At 45.9% G+C, this 17,562-nt stretch overlaps 1 protein-coding gene and 1 long non-coding RNA gene across 2 annotated transcripts in view; both read left to right on the top strand.

The window, feature by feature from the left end:
* Positions 1-12,689, top strand: part of LOC128839287 (tetraspanin-36-like) — a 54,118-nt gene extending 41,429 nt beyond the window's left edge. Inside the window, exons 5-7 of the mRNA XM_054032155.1 lie at positions 3,030-3,182; positions 9,534-9,617; positions 11,346-12,689. Of these exons, the coding sequence (XP_053888130.1) occupies positions 3,030-3,182; positions 9,534-9,617; positions 11,346-11,432 (324 nt within the window). The 3' untranslated portion in view covers positions 11,433-12,689. The remainder of the gene's footprint in view (positions 1-3,029; positions 3,183-9,533; positions 9,618-11,345) is intronic.
* On the top strand, positions 3,190-6,291 carry LOC128839288 (uncharacterized). The gene is made up of 2 exons (XR_008445396.1): positions 3,190-4,345; positions 5,699-6,291. It is a non-coding gene; the product is annotated as an uncharacterized LOC128839288 (long non-coding RNA).
* Positions 12,690-17,562: the final 4,873 nt, after the last annotated feature.

Genomic DNA, 17,562 nt, shown 5'->3' with positions numbered 1-17,562 from the left:
CACCTCAGGACGAAATGCAGAGACAAAATTTCTCGATACTTTGAATGACTGCTTCTTGGCACAGCTGGTATAGGAACCCACAAGGGGAGAGGCAATTCTCGATTTAGTCCTGAGTGGAGCGCAGGATCTGGTTCAAGAGGTTACTGTAACAAGACCGCTTGGAAATAGTGACCATAATATAATAACATTTAACATTTCTGTGGTGGGAAGAACACCTCAGCAGCCCAACACTGTGGCATTTAATTTCAGAAAGGGGAACTATGCAAAAATGAGAAGATTAGTTAAGCAGAAATTAAAAGGTACAGTGACTAGAGTGAAATCCCTGCACGCTGCAGGGACACTTTTCAAAGACAACATAATAGAGGCCCAACTTAAATGTATAGCCCAAATTAAAAAACACAGTAAAAGAACTAAAAATGAGCCACCATAACTACCATGTAAAAGAAGCAGTGAGGGAAAAAAAAGGTATCTTTTAAAAAGTGGAAATCAAATCCTAGTGAAGTAAATAGAAAGGAGCATAAACACTGCCAAATTAAGTGTAAAATGTAATAAGAAAAGCCAAAAAGGAGTTTGAAGAACAGCTAGCCAAAAACTCAAAAGGTAATAAAATGTTTTTAAGTACATCAGAAGCAGGAAGCCTGCTAAACAACCACTGGGGCCCCTGGACAATCAAGATACAAAAGGAGCACTTACAGACGATAAAGTCATTGTGGAGAAACTAAATGAATTCTTTGCTTCAGTCTTCACGGCCGAGGCTGTTAGGGAGATTCCCAAATCTGAACCGTCCTTTGTAGGTGACAAATCTGAGGAACTGTCACAGATTAAAGTGTCACTAGAGGAGGTTTTGGAATTAATTGATAAACTTAACAGTAACAAGTCACAGGGACCAGATGGCATTCACTCAAGAGTTCTGAAAGAACTCAAAGGTGAAATTGCGGAACTATTAACTATGGTTTGTAACCTGTCCTTTAAATCAGCTTCTGTACCCAGTGACTGGAAGATAGCTAATGTAACGCCAATATTTAAAAAGGGCTCTAGAGGTGATCCTGGCAATTACAGACTGGTAAGTCTAGCGTCAGTACCGGGCAAATTAGTTGAAACAATAGTAAAGAATAAAATTGTCACACACATAGAAGAATGTAAATTGTTGGGCAAAAGTCAACATGGTTTCTGTAAAGGGAAATCATGTCTTACTAATCTATTAGAGTTCTTTGAAGGGGTCAACAAACATGTGGACAAGGGGGATCCAGTGGACATAGTGTACTTAGATTTCCAGAAAGCCTTTGACAAGGTCCCTCACCAAAGGCTCTTACATAAATTAAGTTGTCATGGGATAAGAGGGAAGATCCTTTCATGGCTTGAGAACTGGTTAAAAGATGGGGAACAAAGGGTAGGAATAAATGGTAAATTTTCAGAATGGAGAGGGGTAACTAATGGTGTTCCCCAAGGGTCAGTCCTAGGACCGATCCTCTTCAACTTATTCATAAATGATCTGGAGAAAGGGGTAAACAGTGAGGTGGCAAAGTTTGCAGACGATACTAAACTGCTCAAGATAGTTAAGACCAAAGCAGACTGTGAAGAACTTCAAAAAGATCTCACAAAACTAAGTGATTGGGCAACAAAATGGCAAATGAAATTTAATGTGGATAAATGTAAAGTAATACACATTGGAAAAAAATAACCCCAACTACACATACAATATGATGGGGGCTAATTTAGCTACAACTAATCAAGAAAGAGATCTTGGAGTCATCGTGGATAGTTCTCTGAAGATGTCCACGCAGTGTGTAGCGGCAGTCAAAAAAGCAAACAGGATGTTAGGAATCATTCAAAAAGGAATAGAGAATAAGATGGAGAATATCTTATTGCCCTTATATAAATCCATAGTACGCCCACATCTTGAATACTGTGTGCAGATGTGGTCTCCTCATCTCAAAAAAGATATAGTGGCATTAGAAAAGGTTCAGAGAAGGGCAACTAAAATTATTAGGGGTTTGGAACGGGTCCCATATGAGGAGAGATTAAAGAGACTAGGACTTTTCAGCTTGGAAAAGAGGAGACTAAGGGAGGATATAATAGAGATATATAAAATCATGAGTGGTGTGGAGAAAGTGAATAAGGAAAAGTTATTTACTGGTTCCCATAATATAAGAACTAGGGACCGCCAAATGAAATTAATGGGCAGCAGGTTTAAAACAAATAAAAGGAAGTTCTTCTTCACACAGTGCACATTCAACCTGTGGAACTCCTTGCCTGAGGAGGTTGTGAAGACTAGGACTATAACAGGGTTTAAAAGAGAACTAGATAAATTCATGGAGGTTAATTCCATTAATGGCTATTAGCCATGATGAGTAAGGAATGGTGTCCCTAGCCTGTTTGTCAGAGGGTAGAGATGGATGGCAGGAGAGAGATCACTTGATCATTACCTGTTAGGTTCACTCCCTCTGGGGCACCTGGCATTAGCCACTGTCGGTAGACAGGATACTGGGCTGGATGGACCTTTGGTCTGACCCATATGGCCATTCTTATGTTCTTATGTAGTTTCTTGACGTACTGAATTTTTTTTGTATAAATCCGTCCTCCATTGTGATTGTAGCCACACAAATAATATTACTAACAAAAGAAAAGGATGTATTTCTGATCTTGTTTTTGCTCTATCTGTAGTTCACGTGCTGATGAAGCAACTTCCCTTTTCCTCCTTCCATTATTTTTAGACTGCGTACAGTATCTGAAGAAGAAAAGTGCTGTATTTGCCAAATCCTGTGCAGGGCTGAGAGCTCTGAATTCGGATTTCAATGGGACTGGAGGGCATTTGCCTTTAAAAAACAAAAACAAACAAACCCCACTACTGTAGTGGTCTAATTCACTACACCTTACAACAGTGTGACTGCGGTGTTTTGATAGATTACTTTAGAATACTGTAACTTCTTTGTTAGTCAGCATCTTGCAGAGACTTACCTGCATGACATTCCTAAGAATGGTACAACTTAACTCTGTTTGCATTAATTTAGTTACTTGTTGTTTCACAGCTTCGATGTTGTGGAGTAACTAACTATACCGACTGGACAGCCACCCAGTGGTTTAATACCACTGGCAATAACAGTGTTCCTCTGAGCTGCTGCAAACAAGACATTAAGAACTGCACAGGACATCTGAATGAGCCACAGGATCTCAATACAAAGGTGAGGATTAATGACCCTGAAACTGGAAAGTGCCACCATGGGCTGTGATATCATTAGATTCCTCTGAGCCAGCCAGAGGCTGAAGCTGACAGAGCAGCTGCAAAAAGCAGTCCAAGCAGAGACTCACAGACACTGAGGATCTCATCAGACTATTTTCTATAGTTTTTACTCTAAACATTCTTTTTCCTGTGCTGATTGGCTCTTTGCTCCAACCTGTTCTGCCCTCTCCCTTCCTTTGTCTTTCCATCTAGCTAATCCCCTCCTTAGGCCTGCTCTGCACTACAAAGTTAGGTTGCATTGCCTTGCATTGACCTAGCTGGGTATGTCTCTACACTTAAATTTGTCTCCCTCTGATGTAAGTGCCTTGTAACAGCAAATCACTAACACGCCTCCCTGAGCAGTGTTGAGCCATGGACGATGTACTGCGGTTGAAGCAGCACCTATGTTGACCCTAACAGTCTCCAATGGCTGTCCACAATGTCTAGCACTGACCACTCTGGGCAAAGTTGTGAACTCCACTGCCTAGGGGTCACAGAGACCAGAAGGCCCTTCCTCCTTTAAAGCCCCGCAAATTTTGAAATGCCTTTTTCCTGATTGTCCAGCTTGGTAAGCACACCTAGCAGCTCTCCATTGTTGTGTGTAACTGTGCTGCTGACCACGGTAGCTACATGCTCCTGATTTGGAATAGACCGGAGATATTGGATCTCCTGGGCCTGCAGGGAGAAGAGGCTGTGTAACACAGCTATGGACCAGCCATAGAAACGTGGACATCCATGAGCAGATTGCACAGGGGATGCAGGAAAAGGAGTACGACAGGGGCTAGCAGCAGTGCTGTGTGAAAGCGAAGGAACTGCATCAGGCATATCAGAAGGCCATGGAGGCATACAGTCGATTTGGGGCTGAACCACAGACCTGTTGCTTTTACAAAGAGCTGCATGCCATACTTGGTGGAGACACCCCCTTCCCCGCAGACCACTGTGGATACCTCCGAGGAGCCCAACCACTGACCCCAGCCATGAACAGCGAGGATGAGGAGGATGGGGGATTTGTAAGTGAGGGTGTCCAGCTATGCCGTGAGCCAGGACCTGTTTGAGGCTCCACTGCAGTCCACTCAGTCCGGCAGTTGAGCATGGGCGAGCCCAGTGCGGGGAATGGAACCTCGGGTAAGTGTGTAATTGTAGTTTCCATTATAATGATGTAATGATGGTGCCCCCAACTTAACAGGACACAGCTATTGACTTTAATTAATTTACTCGTACTAGAAGAGGTAGCAGCACAATGTGACATACCCAGGGTACAATCTAGACTAGTGAGTAGCTGTGTCACCCCGGCCCTCTAACATGGGGTGCCTTTGCTGTTATTGCCTCCACTGCTGGACTGCTCACAAACAGCCTCTAGTATGTAAATCACTCCCAGCTATGTCTGTGTGCACTTGCAACCTGCCGGCCACACTCGGGCTTTTATCTGCTTGAGTTATACTGCAGGGTGACCCCAGCACACTCACAGTCCAGACTTTCCCCAGAAATGAACGTCTTGTACTGCCCAGTCCTCTCCTGGACAATACAAGCTCATATAAAGTCCGGGCATTTTATATGCACAAATCCTGTTATCCCAAATGGAGTTTCCCAAACACTTCAGTTCAAACACACTGCATTACATAAAACAATAAAACAAGTTTATTAACCACAAAGAGAGAGATTTTACGTGAATACAAGTAATGAGATAAAAAAGCTAGAAATGGTTACAAGAGAAATAATGATAAAATGCAACTCATGCCTAACTTAACAAACTATGTTAAATTCAAAGCAAAGTTTCTCTCACCACATGCTCTCTACAGTCTTACCTTGTACAAAGATTATTTCAATAGTGTGTTGGGGGTACACACTGGCACAACACAGAGGTAGCATTGTTATCTGCTTTTCATTCCCCTCTAGAGTTAGGCAGGCAGGGCTTGTGGCACAGTTTGTTTATGTACACAGGGATGTCCCTTGAATCTTCCAGAGAGATCTCAATGAAACTTACATGGAGATATTATGCAGTCTTCTCCTGAAGGATTCAAGGGCTGACAGCCTTATTTCTTCCTCTGCAGTAGGACACTTTCCCATGTCTGTCAGCAGTACACAGGCTAGCAGCATACGGATCCGGGTGGCTTTGGGACAACAGCAGCAGCTGTGCTCTTGTCACCCTCAGGAGTGAGATATCAGTTAAAATCACCACTTCCTGTGGAAAATGGTGCCAGTATTCAGAGCCATTGCCCTATATTCATTTTCATGCAACCAAGCAATTCCTTCCTCATTTCCCTTACCCTGCTGGGCCGTTCTCACCATGGCTCGAGCTCTGAGTGGTGTCATGCACAAGCACGCCAAAGCAGAAGTGTCAATAAGCCTGTATTGTTTAAAACTTGAAGGAAGCAAGTTTTTATTATTATTATTATTTATAAGGGAGTTTTGAATCTTAACTTTTGCTTTCCATTGTGACTATACTGACAATGGTTCCTCTGTGTGTTTTGTCTGTAGCTGCTGCCATTGCAGCCTTGAAGGGTTCCCCTTCCACACCTGTGCAACGCCTGAGCAAGATAAGGAGGACAAAGAAGAGGACTCAGGATGACATATTCAGTGAGATCCTGCAAGCCAGTGCTGCCTCGAACCGTGAGCAGGGGGCCTAGAGGATGAATGTTGCACACTGTATGGAGAAGGAAAGAGCCGACAGTAGAAAGGCCTAGGAGCACCATCAGGAAAAGGAGTGAGAAATGCATGAGGACATAACGGGGCTTCTCCAGCAGCAAACACAGATACTTCAGATTCTTGTGAATCTACAGGGTCAACAGTCATGGGCTCACCTCCCTTTGTAGTCTGTCGAAAACTCCATTACACACCTCCGTACACCTCCTCAGCATTCCACGTGGCATCAGGGGCTGCATCCCTCTCCTGTCACTCTGCCCCAGGGGACAGTCAGGACAACCACAGCTTCACATATGCTGACCTGTGAAAGCCACGGTTCCTGTATATGTAGCTAAAATGGACGTGAATGTTCTTTCCCCTTGTTAAAGTTCTGTTCCATTAATTTATTAAGTTTTTAATGTGTTTGTGTTTAAATCGCACAGATTTTTCTTTGGCCTGGTTTTGTTTCTCAAAAAATGCTATTCTTTGGAAAGTAATTCATCTTTATTAAGTCACAGCATACCACAAAATCATAGAAACGTAGGGCTGGAAGGGACCTCAAGAAGTCATCAAGTCCAGCCTATTGCTCTGTGGCAGAACCAAGTATAACTAGACTGTCTCTGACAGGTGCTTGTGCAACTTGTTTTTAAATGCTGCAGAGTGCCCAGTGGTACTGAAAGCACCCACTTATGTGTTATTGTACAGGTTGACACAACTCATCGAACCAGTGACAAACACAGTGTAATATCATAAATGGACAGCAAGCACCGCAAAATTAATAGCTGCATTGACAGTGTTATATTCATAGATATACACCAAGCGTCACACAATTCCTGACTGGCCCCAAAACAGCAGGGCCAGATAGAGCACAGCACATCACAACGACCTACTGTGGCTTGCTTTTAAAGTGCTCTTTCAAAACCTCCCTGGGCCGTATAGCTCCATGTTAAGCTCTTCTAACAGCCCTTGTGTCTGGCTGTTCAAACCCAACAGACAGCTGCTCCACCTCCATCCCGGCAGCAACTTTCCCCCCTTTGTTTCACAGATATTATGCAGGACACAGCAGTCAGCTGTTACCATTGGGATGTTTTTTCACTGAGATCCAACCTTGCGAACAAACCAGCATCCCAGTGTCCCTTCAATCTACCAAAAGCACATTCAGCAGTCATTCTGCACCTGCTGAGCCAGTAGTTGAATCTTTCCTTGGTGCTGTCAAGGAGGCTGAAGTACGTCTTCTTGAGCCAGGGAAGCAAGGGGTAGGCTGGGTCCCTTAGGATTACTATTGGCATTTTAACATTGCCAATGGTAATCTACTGGTCAGGAAGGAAAGTTCCTGAACAGTCCTGAGCTCTTAAAGATGCAAGCGTCATACACCTTCCCTGACCAGCCAGCAGTGATGTTGGTGAAACATCCCTGGTGAGCCAACAACGCTTGCATAACCATAGAAAAGTAGCCCTTTCTGTTGATGTACTCCATGGCAAGGTGGGCTGGCGCCAAAATAGGGATATGCATGCCGTCTATTGCTCCACCACAGTTTTGGGAACCCCATTGCTGCAAATCCATCTACTGTGTTCTGAACATTGCCTAGAGTCACAGTCCTGAGTAGCTGGAAATGATGAATGGTCCTGCACACTTGCACTACAATGGCCCCCCACAGTGGATTTTCCAACTACAAAATTATTTCCCACTGACTGGTAGCAATCTGGTGTTGCAAGTTTCCACAGTGCGATCTCCACTCCATTTCTCTGCTTCTCCACTGTCAGTGTCTAGTGTCTTTGTGCTGGAGGGCTGAAGTGAGCTTGGCACACAGATGCAGGAATGTGGTCTTGTGCATCCGAAAGTTCTGCAGACCCTGTTCATCACCCCAAGCCTGCATTATGATCTGATCCCACCAGTCAGTGCTCATTTCTCAGGCCCAGCAGCTGTGCTTCCCTGTCTGCAGCTGCTCAGTGAATGCCACCAACGACCTTGAATTGGTTTTTGCTATGTCTCACAGCAAACTGACCTTGACAAAACCGCTGATTCGGTTCTTCTTGTAGCTCTGCAAATACCGGAGGATCATGCGTCCTGTGCTTGCAACACTTATGACAGTAGTCCAGAGCTATGCGGAGAGTGAGGAAGGCCATGAGGGTTCATGGGATTTTTAAAAAAGGCCTGAAAATTATGGGATATAGATGACTTTTGTGGGACAGAGACAGTTCCATGCTGGGAAGCTGACCCCTTGCTCCCACTCTTTCCTGCACAACTCATTTCTGCCCCACTGTGCAATGCCAACACTTCCTAAAAGACTGGATAGTGGTGGGTTGCACACTGGGATACCTGTCCATGGTGCATTGCACTATGCATCTGTACAAGCACTCCTGGTGACTTTGCACAGCGCCAGCACAAGGAACCAAGTATGCATGCGCACAAGCAGTATACTAACTGGGGCGGCTGTATGCTGACGTAACTTGTGTCAACAAAAGCTTGTAGTGTAGACTTGGCCTTACATAACCCCACTGAAAGGATTTAAATATTAAAAGCACTAAAAATCACAGAAGGCGACATTTGTAGCCATCACACTGTTCTCACATTTTCATCTCCAAGGTAACTTGCCAGAAGCTAGGACTGGATGACGGGCTGGATCACTCAGAATTGCCCTGTTCTGTTCATTCCCTCTGAAGCATCCTGGCAGTGGCCACTGTTGGAAGACAGGATACTGAGCTAGATGGACTATTGGTCTGACCCAGTATGGCTGTCCTTATGTTCACTCTGTATGTTATATCCCTTTCCCCTAATCTTTATCTGTCTTGACTGTTTAGATTGTAAGCTTTATGGGGCAGGGACTGTCTCTCATTATGTTTTTACTGTGTCTAGCACAATGGGGCCTCATTCTTGGTTGGCCCTTAGGCACCATCAGAATATGAGTAATAATATTTTCATAATCTATGCCTGGTCAGTACTGGATAGGAGACAACCGAGGAAAACCCAGCTGCTGTGGGAAGAGTGCTGGGGATTTGGTAGATGACCCTGCTACCTCACTAACGAATCGATCCTTCAGCTCGGGAGAAGGATTATGCTACCAACCCTAGATTTTACATCAAATTCTGGAATAAATTATGACATTCATTCAGTATTCATAGGGTTTAATTTAGAAAAAAATTGCACCCATCTTCCCCACTTGGGACCCCACAAACCCTTATTTTACCTTGTGGACACCACCACAAGCCGCCTGGCTCTGTATGTGGCAACTTCCTTTATACAGTAACTGAATGGAGCCATGTAAGACTCATAGAAACTATAGATGGCAGAGTTATTAGATTGTCGAGTGCGTCTCCTGAGCAGTGCAAGAGCAGTAGCTTGTTTCAAGGCCCAGGCTGCTGCCGTTGACCACATAGCAGAGCAGCACAAGGTCCTGCCCAGGGCCGGCTCCAGGCACCAGTGCAGCAAGCAGGTGCCTGGGGTGGCCAACGGAAAGGGCGGCACATCTGGGTCTTCGGCGGCAATTCAGCGGCGGGTCCCTCAGTCCCCTCGGAGGGAAGGACCCGCTGCTGAATTGCCGCCGAAGAATGAAGCAGCGGAAGCGGCCCTGGTCCTGCCCCTGTGAGATTGTGTGCAACACCTGCCCCATTGTATTGGATTTGTTGGTTTGTTCTCAGTTTAATAGGCTAATCAAATGGCAGCTAAATCTTCCTTTTCTACATCTCTACAGGGCTGTGCAGAGAAAGTGGAAAATGGGCTACAGGCTGTATTGAGCTATGCTATGCTTGTGATCCTAGGATTTGCCATCATAAAGGTATTTAATTGTAACGACTTACATTTCTTCCCCCTCAGAAAACAGTGCCATTTTCCTACTCGCCCAATCCCTTATGTAACTTTGCTGCAATTTGCTGCTCTTTCCATAGCTTTGCATGACATCCATTTCCAGGGGAGCAAAAGCTGGGTGGAGAAGTGGGGAGGGATAAGACTGTTTCTAACAGCAATTTTCCCAGGGATTTCTGCTTGGAAATTGTTTGGGTCAGAGAGGAGGCTGCAAGAACACACTAACCAAATCCACTGCATTCCCACTGCATGGTCTTTGAATGGAGGGGCTTTGACAGGCTGAGGGAGAGGAAGAGGGAGCATGCCAAGGAGCTGCTGTATCCCTACTTCTAACTTCGTGTCTCAGTTTTGCACCAGTTTTCTCTTTTCTGCCTGCATTCGGGGATGGGACGATCCTGCCCAAAACTAGAAAAAGATTTGATGGGACTGAGTGAAAGGCTGAACTGTATTAGTCATTTGCTAAGAGATGCATTTTTTTTTTTTTACATTTTTAAAATGGATGCTATGGCCCAGATGTAGCTTTCTAAAATACAAGATTTTCCATAACTTAAGACCCAATGTCTCCATGGAATTTTTTTTTAAAAAGCTAAGGTTTTATTTTAAAAAAACAAATAAATAGTCCTTTGTGTGGGAACCCGAGAATTAAATTGACTACAAATTAAATACGAGCAAGCATGAAACTGACTAGCTTGTTTTTATTATTCAAACTGAGGGAAATGGAAAAAAAGAATCAAATTGCATAGAGTAAAAATTAGATTTTTTAAAACCCGGGCATTAAACTTTCCATACTTAAGAAGATTTGGTCCCTGAGTTTTAATCTAATAATTTCTCCTTTATCATTGTCCCTTTTATCATTTTTCCAGAGATTCCTATCCTCTTCCCCATTGACTGGGAGGACATGTCAAAGCCAATGGCAAAATGTTCCCTTAAATTATATACATGCTATAAAAGAGTTGTATCAAAGTAACTGTTGTTACTATTTAATGCCCGAGTCCTACACTTGCATTAATGTGGGAGCTAGGGTCCACTGATGCAGATCTGAATGTAGGAGGAGGGCCTGATTTGGTGATAAAGTCAAAAGTTTCCTTTTCCTAGTTCACTGTCAGGGCAAGATTGGCATCTAGAATATATTTTTTAGCATTTTTTTCTAGTGTAGTGTTAAATTACTTCAGTGAAGGGGCTTCCACCACTTCCTTCTGATTACTCCACAGTCCAATAAATTTTATCTTCTCGTCACTATTATTTCTTTGTAATTGACTGTAGTCAGTTCTTCCATCAATCACCACTTCTGCTCTCTTCTAATTGTTGTAGCATAATATGTTTTTGTCTTTTATTGCATACCTGTATATGCTTAAACATATTACAGATCTATATTCTAAACCCAGCACAGCCTTATTCATAGCAGATGCTGCCTAGGAATTAATGTTTCTGAAATAAATTTATGGGAAAAACAGTGGGAGAAAACCCAGAGTCCATATCATTATTTAAAAGTAACCTTTAAAGACACCTTTAGAAAATCGATACATTTATTTTCTCAGTATTATGTTGTTTAGAGCGCTGTTACAATGCACTTTACAAATATGTAGAAGGCAACGTCCCTGCCACAGAGAGGTTAAATTTAATTCAAGCATAGATAAAACATACGATAAATTCAACCTCCAAAAGAAATAGTAAAGCTAAAGATCCCTTTTTTCCTTTTCAGTTCTTTGGAATGCTGAGTGTCTGTGTGCTCACATGCAAGAGGGAAGACAATGGCTACCAACCCCTGTACTCAGGGGTATTTGCTTGATAAGACAATGGAAAGATAATTTTTCATCTGCTTCTTCGTGATAAAATGGATTTGTATAGATGCCCCAAATGGACAATGTATTACCCCTTTGTTAAATACTGTATTTTATTTACGTGAGCAGAAAGAACACTGTTAAGATTTGGAAAGGTTTTAAGTATATCCTGTGAAATGACAGCTTCAGTGTGCAGTGTCCCTTGGTAACAACCTGATTTCATGAACCTTAACTTTCTTTAGGGCTGTTTCACACTCACATGTGTGACATTCCCTAAAACGACAGCAGATGGTGTGATAGACTCCAAAAAGAAACCCTACTTCTTGCAAGTTTTACATTTGTCAGACCTATTTGTAACCTGAAACTCATAGAAGAAATTGTTTTTAATCATTAAACTGATAATGCAACCATGGTGCATTCTAGACTCTCTTCAATATTTCCAACAAGAAATCAGTCCCATGACAAATGTTCAAGCAGCAAAAGAAATCTGTAAACAGAAGGTTTGAATATTCCTGTTTATAAGCATTATTATTCAAGGGTACATTTCACTGTTGCTGACATGTTTTTTTCTCTCCAATTTGTAACTGCTGTAATTCAGTTTGCTTTAAAGACGAGCATGAATCATATCCTCAGACCAAGACACCCCTGAACTTTGGGCAAATTTAAAATCCAGATCTGAGGTTTGCAGCTGTCTCTTTTGTCTACCAATGGGATGCATCGACCCCTCAGATCTGAGTATCTCCAAACTCTGGGGAAGTCTGAATTAGAAGTTTATCACTTTGGCCAATCTCTGGTTCTTTTAATTTAAAATCAAGAATTTCTGAGGCAAGGCACTTAATTTTTCCCATTTTGATACCAAGTTCTAAAATGTTATCTGTACTGATGTTTTTATATTTGTCTCTCTTACAATTAATTTTGAAGTCAGTGGGACTATTTACATGAAGGCTGCAGGATTGTTCCCACTGGAAATATGAGGCTTGGGGATTTGTTAGAGTTCTCATTTAAAGTGGTGGCCTAATGGAAGTGGCTGCACAGAGGATTTCTTACTGTTAGATTACACGTTTTCTTCAAGCTTCTCTGGGTGACCGAACAATTTCAAGAACCTATTACATTATGGCAAACAATTCTGTATAGTACTCTTTTTGAGTCATTAGGATTTTTTGTTGTTTTGTTTTTTTGAAGGTCTGCTGAATGTGATCACCTTTTGGATCACATAGAGCAACAAAAATCCCTCTTAACAGCTTTAAATGTCAACCTTGAAATGATTCCGTTCCTTGTGTTTCTTTTCTTTTTAAACCAGGGTGAGGGATTAGTCTGGCTGATACAGACTGTTAGAAAAGAAACAGCAGAAATCCTCTTGAGACAGGCAAACATTTGCTATAGGAACAGAATAGAGTGTGTTTCTCTAAAGCTATCTTAAAAAGGAGTATGGGCTGAATGTGAGCTTTTAGTCTGTTATCTTTTTCTCAAGAGATGGAAAGAGGAACTGCTGACTTAAGTTTATTCCTCTGTAGATGTGTGTGTTAGGAATGGTTATTGTTTTTTTTATTTAAGCATTTGGGTACTGTGTGCTTTGTCTTCTCTTAATGCCAAAACAAAAAACCCTTCTGGAATATATTTTAATGAATTAAGAAATGCCACTCATTACTATATTTCATTCCATCTTAAAAATTATTTATGAGAAAGATGTAAGCCAGGCCGTTCTCAATGAGAGAAAACATTTCCTTTCCAAATGTACCTGGGCTAGGGCAATGAAAGAGTCCTGTCTTATGCTCTGCTCAGTGAAAGAAGCCTACTAGTGCCTTGCAAAGCAGTGTTTGTGACTGGCTGGGGTGCGTGTGGATGGTGACAGGCTGTGTGTGTGTATATGACAGGCTAGGGGGAGAGGATAATAGGCTGTGATGGGGGGGTAGTGTGAAGGTAAGAGTGGCGGGATACACGTATTGTGTGCAGGGGCTGCAGGTGTGCTTGGCTGGAGTGTGTGTGTGGGGGTGCAGCTGTGTCTGGCCGCGATACACGTAATGTGTGGGTATGAATGGTGGTGTATCTGGCTGGCGGTACAGACGTGCCTGGCTGGGGGAGGAGGGAGTAGTGTGCACAGGTGTGTCTGGCTGAGAGGATTGGGGTTCCTGATAGCAGTGGGAAGGGAATGCTAGGTTCAACCCAGGGCTGGGGGCCTTGCTAGGAGGAGGGGAGTGCTAGCCATGGGGCATTGCCTAGGCTCGGCGCTCGGGTCCCTGGCCTTATTGGAAATCCTGGGAGGTGGGTGGGTGCAAGCCCACCCACATCTAAAGGCCTCTCCCTCAGCCTTGAGGGAGGGACCACTGGACCCGGGAACCAACTGAAAATGGGGGACAACTAATGAATAACAGGGTCAGGAGGAGTGAAGGTCACTAGGGTCCCTGGCAGCGGGCGGGAGGATGCTAGGCTGGCTCAGGCCGAGAGGGTGGTCCTAGACTGGAGTCTGGACAGAACATGGGTGCAACCAGACGGGTCAAGAGGGAAATCAAGGCTGGTCTGGCGCACACTGACAAAGGGCGGAGGAGCTCCGCAATGCTCTCTCTAGGGGAGGGGTGATGAGTGGTGAGTGCAGCCTGAATGGCTGTGCCAGAAGCCAATGGGAGCTCCCCAGGCTGCGCTGTGACCAAGTTGCAAAGGGACTACAGCGGAGGGAACAGGATAGGGCCAGGCCTCAGGAGCCAATCCGAGGAATAAACTAGCTGAATGGGGCAGTGTCAGAGAGACATGGGCCAGTCCGGAAAGGCTCCTTAAGGGGGAAGTGAGACCACCTGGGAGTGCAAGAGATAGATAAGAGGGCAGGGCCTTAGTGGCAGAAGGAGTTTGCGGGAACCCCTCACAGACAGCGAGAGGGATTTTATCCCCACCAGGCCTGGGACCCTGAGCACAAGTAGTGCCTCCCCTCCCCCGCCCCAGCTGTGATGGGGGCAACCCCAAGGGGATTGCCCCATTCTGCCTAAACAGAAATCCCCCCCATTGAGGGGGGCTGAGAGGGACTCCCCATCCCCCCACAGAGGGGGTGGTTGGGAGGGCACTCCCCACAGATCATGGCTATGAGGAAGAGGGACTAGCCTACATACACTGAGGGTGTTTGTTGGCATGTGTCCCCCAACATAAGGGGAATTTTAGGTGGCACCAAGCTGCATTGCTGAGGCATTTGAAAATCATGGATCAGGCTGCCTCCAGAGTCAGGGACTGGCTTTAAAAACAAAATTGTTTAAAATAAATAAAAATGGGGTCCTTAATTGGCTGCTGTTTTTTGAACCTGCAAGCTTAATTCACCCTCTTTGGGTACCAGCAGTATGATGCCATCTTTTATTGCATGGCCCCATGCTATTTTTCCCCCCACAGGTCACCCACCTCATTCCAAGCATAGAATGGCTTGTGCTTCCTGAATGAACCGTTAGTCACTATTTTATTATCATGCAATGTGTCCCCCAGGCCTTATTTATACTGCACAGTATTCAAACCCTACTCTGAAGACAGAATAATTCATTTCTTCGTGGGCTGATTTATGATGTTCATGGCTGTACTATCTAAAGCCATGAGATCAGTGGGAGTTAGGTGCCTATAAACCTTTGAGGATCTGGGCCTGAATGCTTCACAAACATCAGAAAATAAATTTATTAAAGTGAGGGAGTGCTATTATCCACCTTTTACAGATAGGGAGCTCAGGCACAATGGAATTAAGTTTTTAAAGTATCCATTTATTTTGGGTACCCTCTTCGAAACATGTAGAACCGGATTTTCTCAGAATACACAGATTTTGTAGCATTTTATATGCTCAAAGAATAGCCTTCAGTGATTTTAGTTGCTACTGTGAATGCTCAGCACTCCTGTAAATCAGGCTTCTGTCTCACATTGGATGCCCAGAAAATAACAGACACAATTAGTGACTACTTCTGAAAAGTCTGGTTTAAACTAATTGACTGGCATCACATAGGACCACTGCAGGTCACAGCGAACTGAACATGATGCCTACTGCTCTGAGGTGTCTAAGAATTCAGCGGACGCCAGATACCACCCAGAGGTACTTTGCCTAGATGTGTGCTCAGACAAGGAACTGGAAAAAGGCCCCACCTTTGCAAAGAACCCTTCCCTCCAGCTTCCCCGTCCTGAACTGATGTATGGCCAACAGGGCCAGTGCTGGGACTTTGGGAGGAGGTTGATTAGGAAGTCTGAGAGAAACCACTCATTTGCATATGGATCCAGCCCTTGAAGCCCCTCTGCTCTCTTCACAGCCCTTCCTCCTCTAAGCCCAGCCTCAGGGCCCTTGCTCTTCCACTCTAGGGTTACCATATTTTGTGCCTCCAAATGGAGGACACTCCCCGAGGCCCCGGCCCCGCCCCCAGTCCCGCCCACGCCCCCGCCCCAACTCCGCCCCCTCCCAAAGTCTCCGCCCCCTCCCCTGCTTCTCACCCCCTGACAGCCCCCCGGGACTCCTGCCCCATCCAACCTCCCCCCCGCTCCCTGTCTCATGACTGCCCCCAGACTTGCTGCCCCATCCAACCTCCCCTTTCCTTCCTGACTGCCCCCCCATTCCCTGCCCTCTGACCGCCCCAACCCCTATCTTCACCCCCTCCCCCTGACCACCACCCTGAACTTCCCTGCCCACTATCTCACCACCCCTGCCCCCTTACCGCGCTGCCTGGAGCACTAGGGGCTGGTGGTGCTACAGCTGCACCACCCAGAGCACCAGGACAGGTGCTTTCTCTCACTGCTAAAAAGCTGCACCTGATTTCCTGTCTGAATTTGTCTAACTTCAACTCCCAGACATTGGATCTGGTTATACCTGGCTCTGCTAGACTGAAGAGCTAATTAACAAATTTCCGTTCCCCATGTAGGTGCTAAGAGACCGTGACCTTCCCCTTCTCTTTGATAACCTAAATCGATGGAGTTCCTTGAGTCTTTCACTACAAGGCATCTTTTCTAACCCTTTAACGTATGTGCATCAAAGGTAGACTTCACCTCTCGGTTGCTGGGGAAGTGAGCAAAGCAAAGACCACAGATTAGTTCAAGGGATGCATACATTTGCTTCTGAAAAAGGGCAGGGAAAGACCAGGAAAGTGGCCCTAAAGTATCATCTGAAGAGCAACACTTGGGCTAGAGGAATTTTCCTGTTCCTAAAAACACTTCTGTACTTTTATGACACAGAGACAGCACAGTTACATTGTGGATCTGATCTCAGGCTTCATGACTAGAGGGGAAGAGACCCCAGCCACCCACATATGGGAGCAGAGCCCCATTCTGGGGGAAAGGATGCCACACTTGGAAAGTGAGAAAGCTTACATCATACATCTGCTGACTGGGTCTTTAGTATTTTTATTGAACAGTCTGAATTCCTGGTACTCACATGCCACAAGGCTGGTGAGTGAAATTCACAACCCCGTGCGCAAAGCAAGAGTAACAGGTTGTGGGAGGTGGTGCTACACTGGTTTTGCGGGGAATGGAAAGAGTATCTGGTCCAACATCTCTCAAGGGATTTCTGACCCTGCTTGCCAGACCCTTCCCCTCCTTCAGCTCATAGGCCAGAGGTGGGCAAACTATGGCCCGCAGGACCCTCCTGTCTGGCCCCTGAGCTCCTGGCCTGGGAGGCTAGCCCCCGGCCTCTCCCCTGCTGTTCCCCCCTTCCCCAGCTCACTGCGCCACCAGCGCAATGCTCTGGGTGGCGGGGCTGCGAGCTCTTACCAGGCAGCGCAGCTGCAGAGCCAAGGCCGGACCTGGTGCTCTGAAGCAGGTAAGGGGGGCGGGGGGAGGAGGCGCGGCCCAGGCTGGTCCCCCCGCGGCTCCAGCCTGGGTCGGCTCGGGCCCTGGGCTCCCAGCCCCGCGGGCCCGGCGCATCCCCCGGCTCACTCCCCGACCCCGGCTCCCCGGCTCCCCGACCCCGGCTCCCCGGCTCCCCGACCCCGGCGCACCCCCCGGGCTCCCCGGCGCACTCCCCGGCGCACCCCCGGCTCACTCCCCGGCGCACCCCCCGGCTTCCCGACCCCGGCTCCCCGACCCGGGCGCACCCCCCGGCTCCCCGACCCGGGCTCCCAGCCCGGCGCACCCCCCGGCTCCCAGCCCCGCGGGCCCGGCGCACCCCCCGACCCCGGCTCCCCGACCCCGGCCCCGCGCGCC

Source organism: Malaclemys terrapin, chromosome 6 (assembly GCF_027887155.1).
Source record: "Malaclemys terrapin pileata isolate rMalTer1 chromosome 6, rMalTer1.hap1, whole genome shotgun sequence".
NCBI classification, from domain to species: domain Eukaryota; kingdom Metazoa; phylum Chordata; order Testudines; family Emydidae; genus Malaclemys; species Malaclemys terrapin.
The sequence above is the reverse complement of the archived record's forward strand: the minus strand, read 5'-3'. Positions and strand labels throughout refer to the sequence as shown.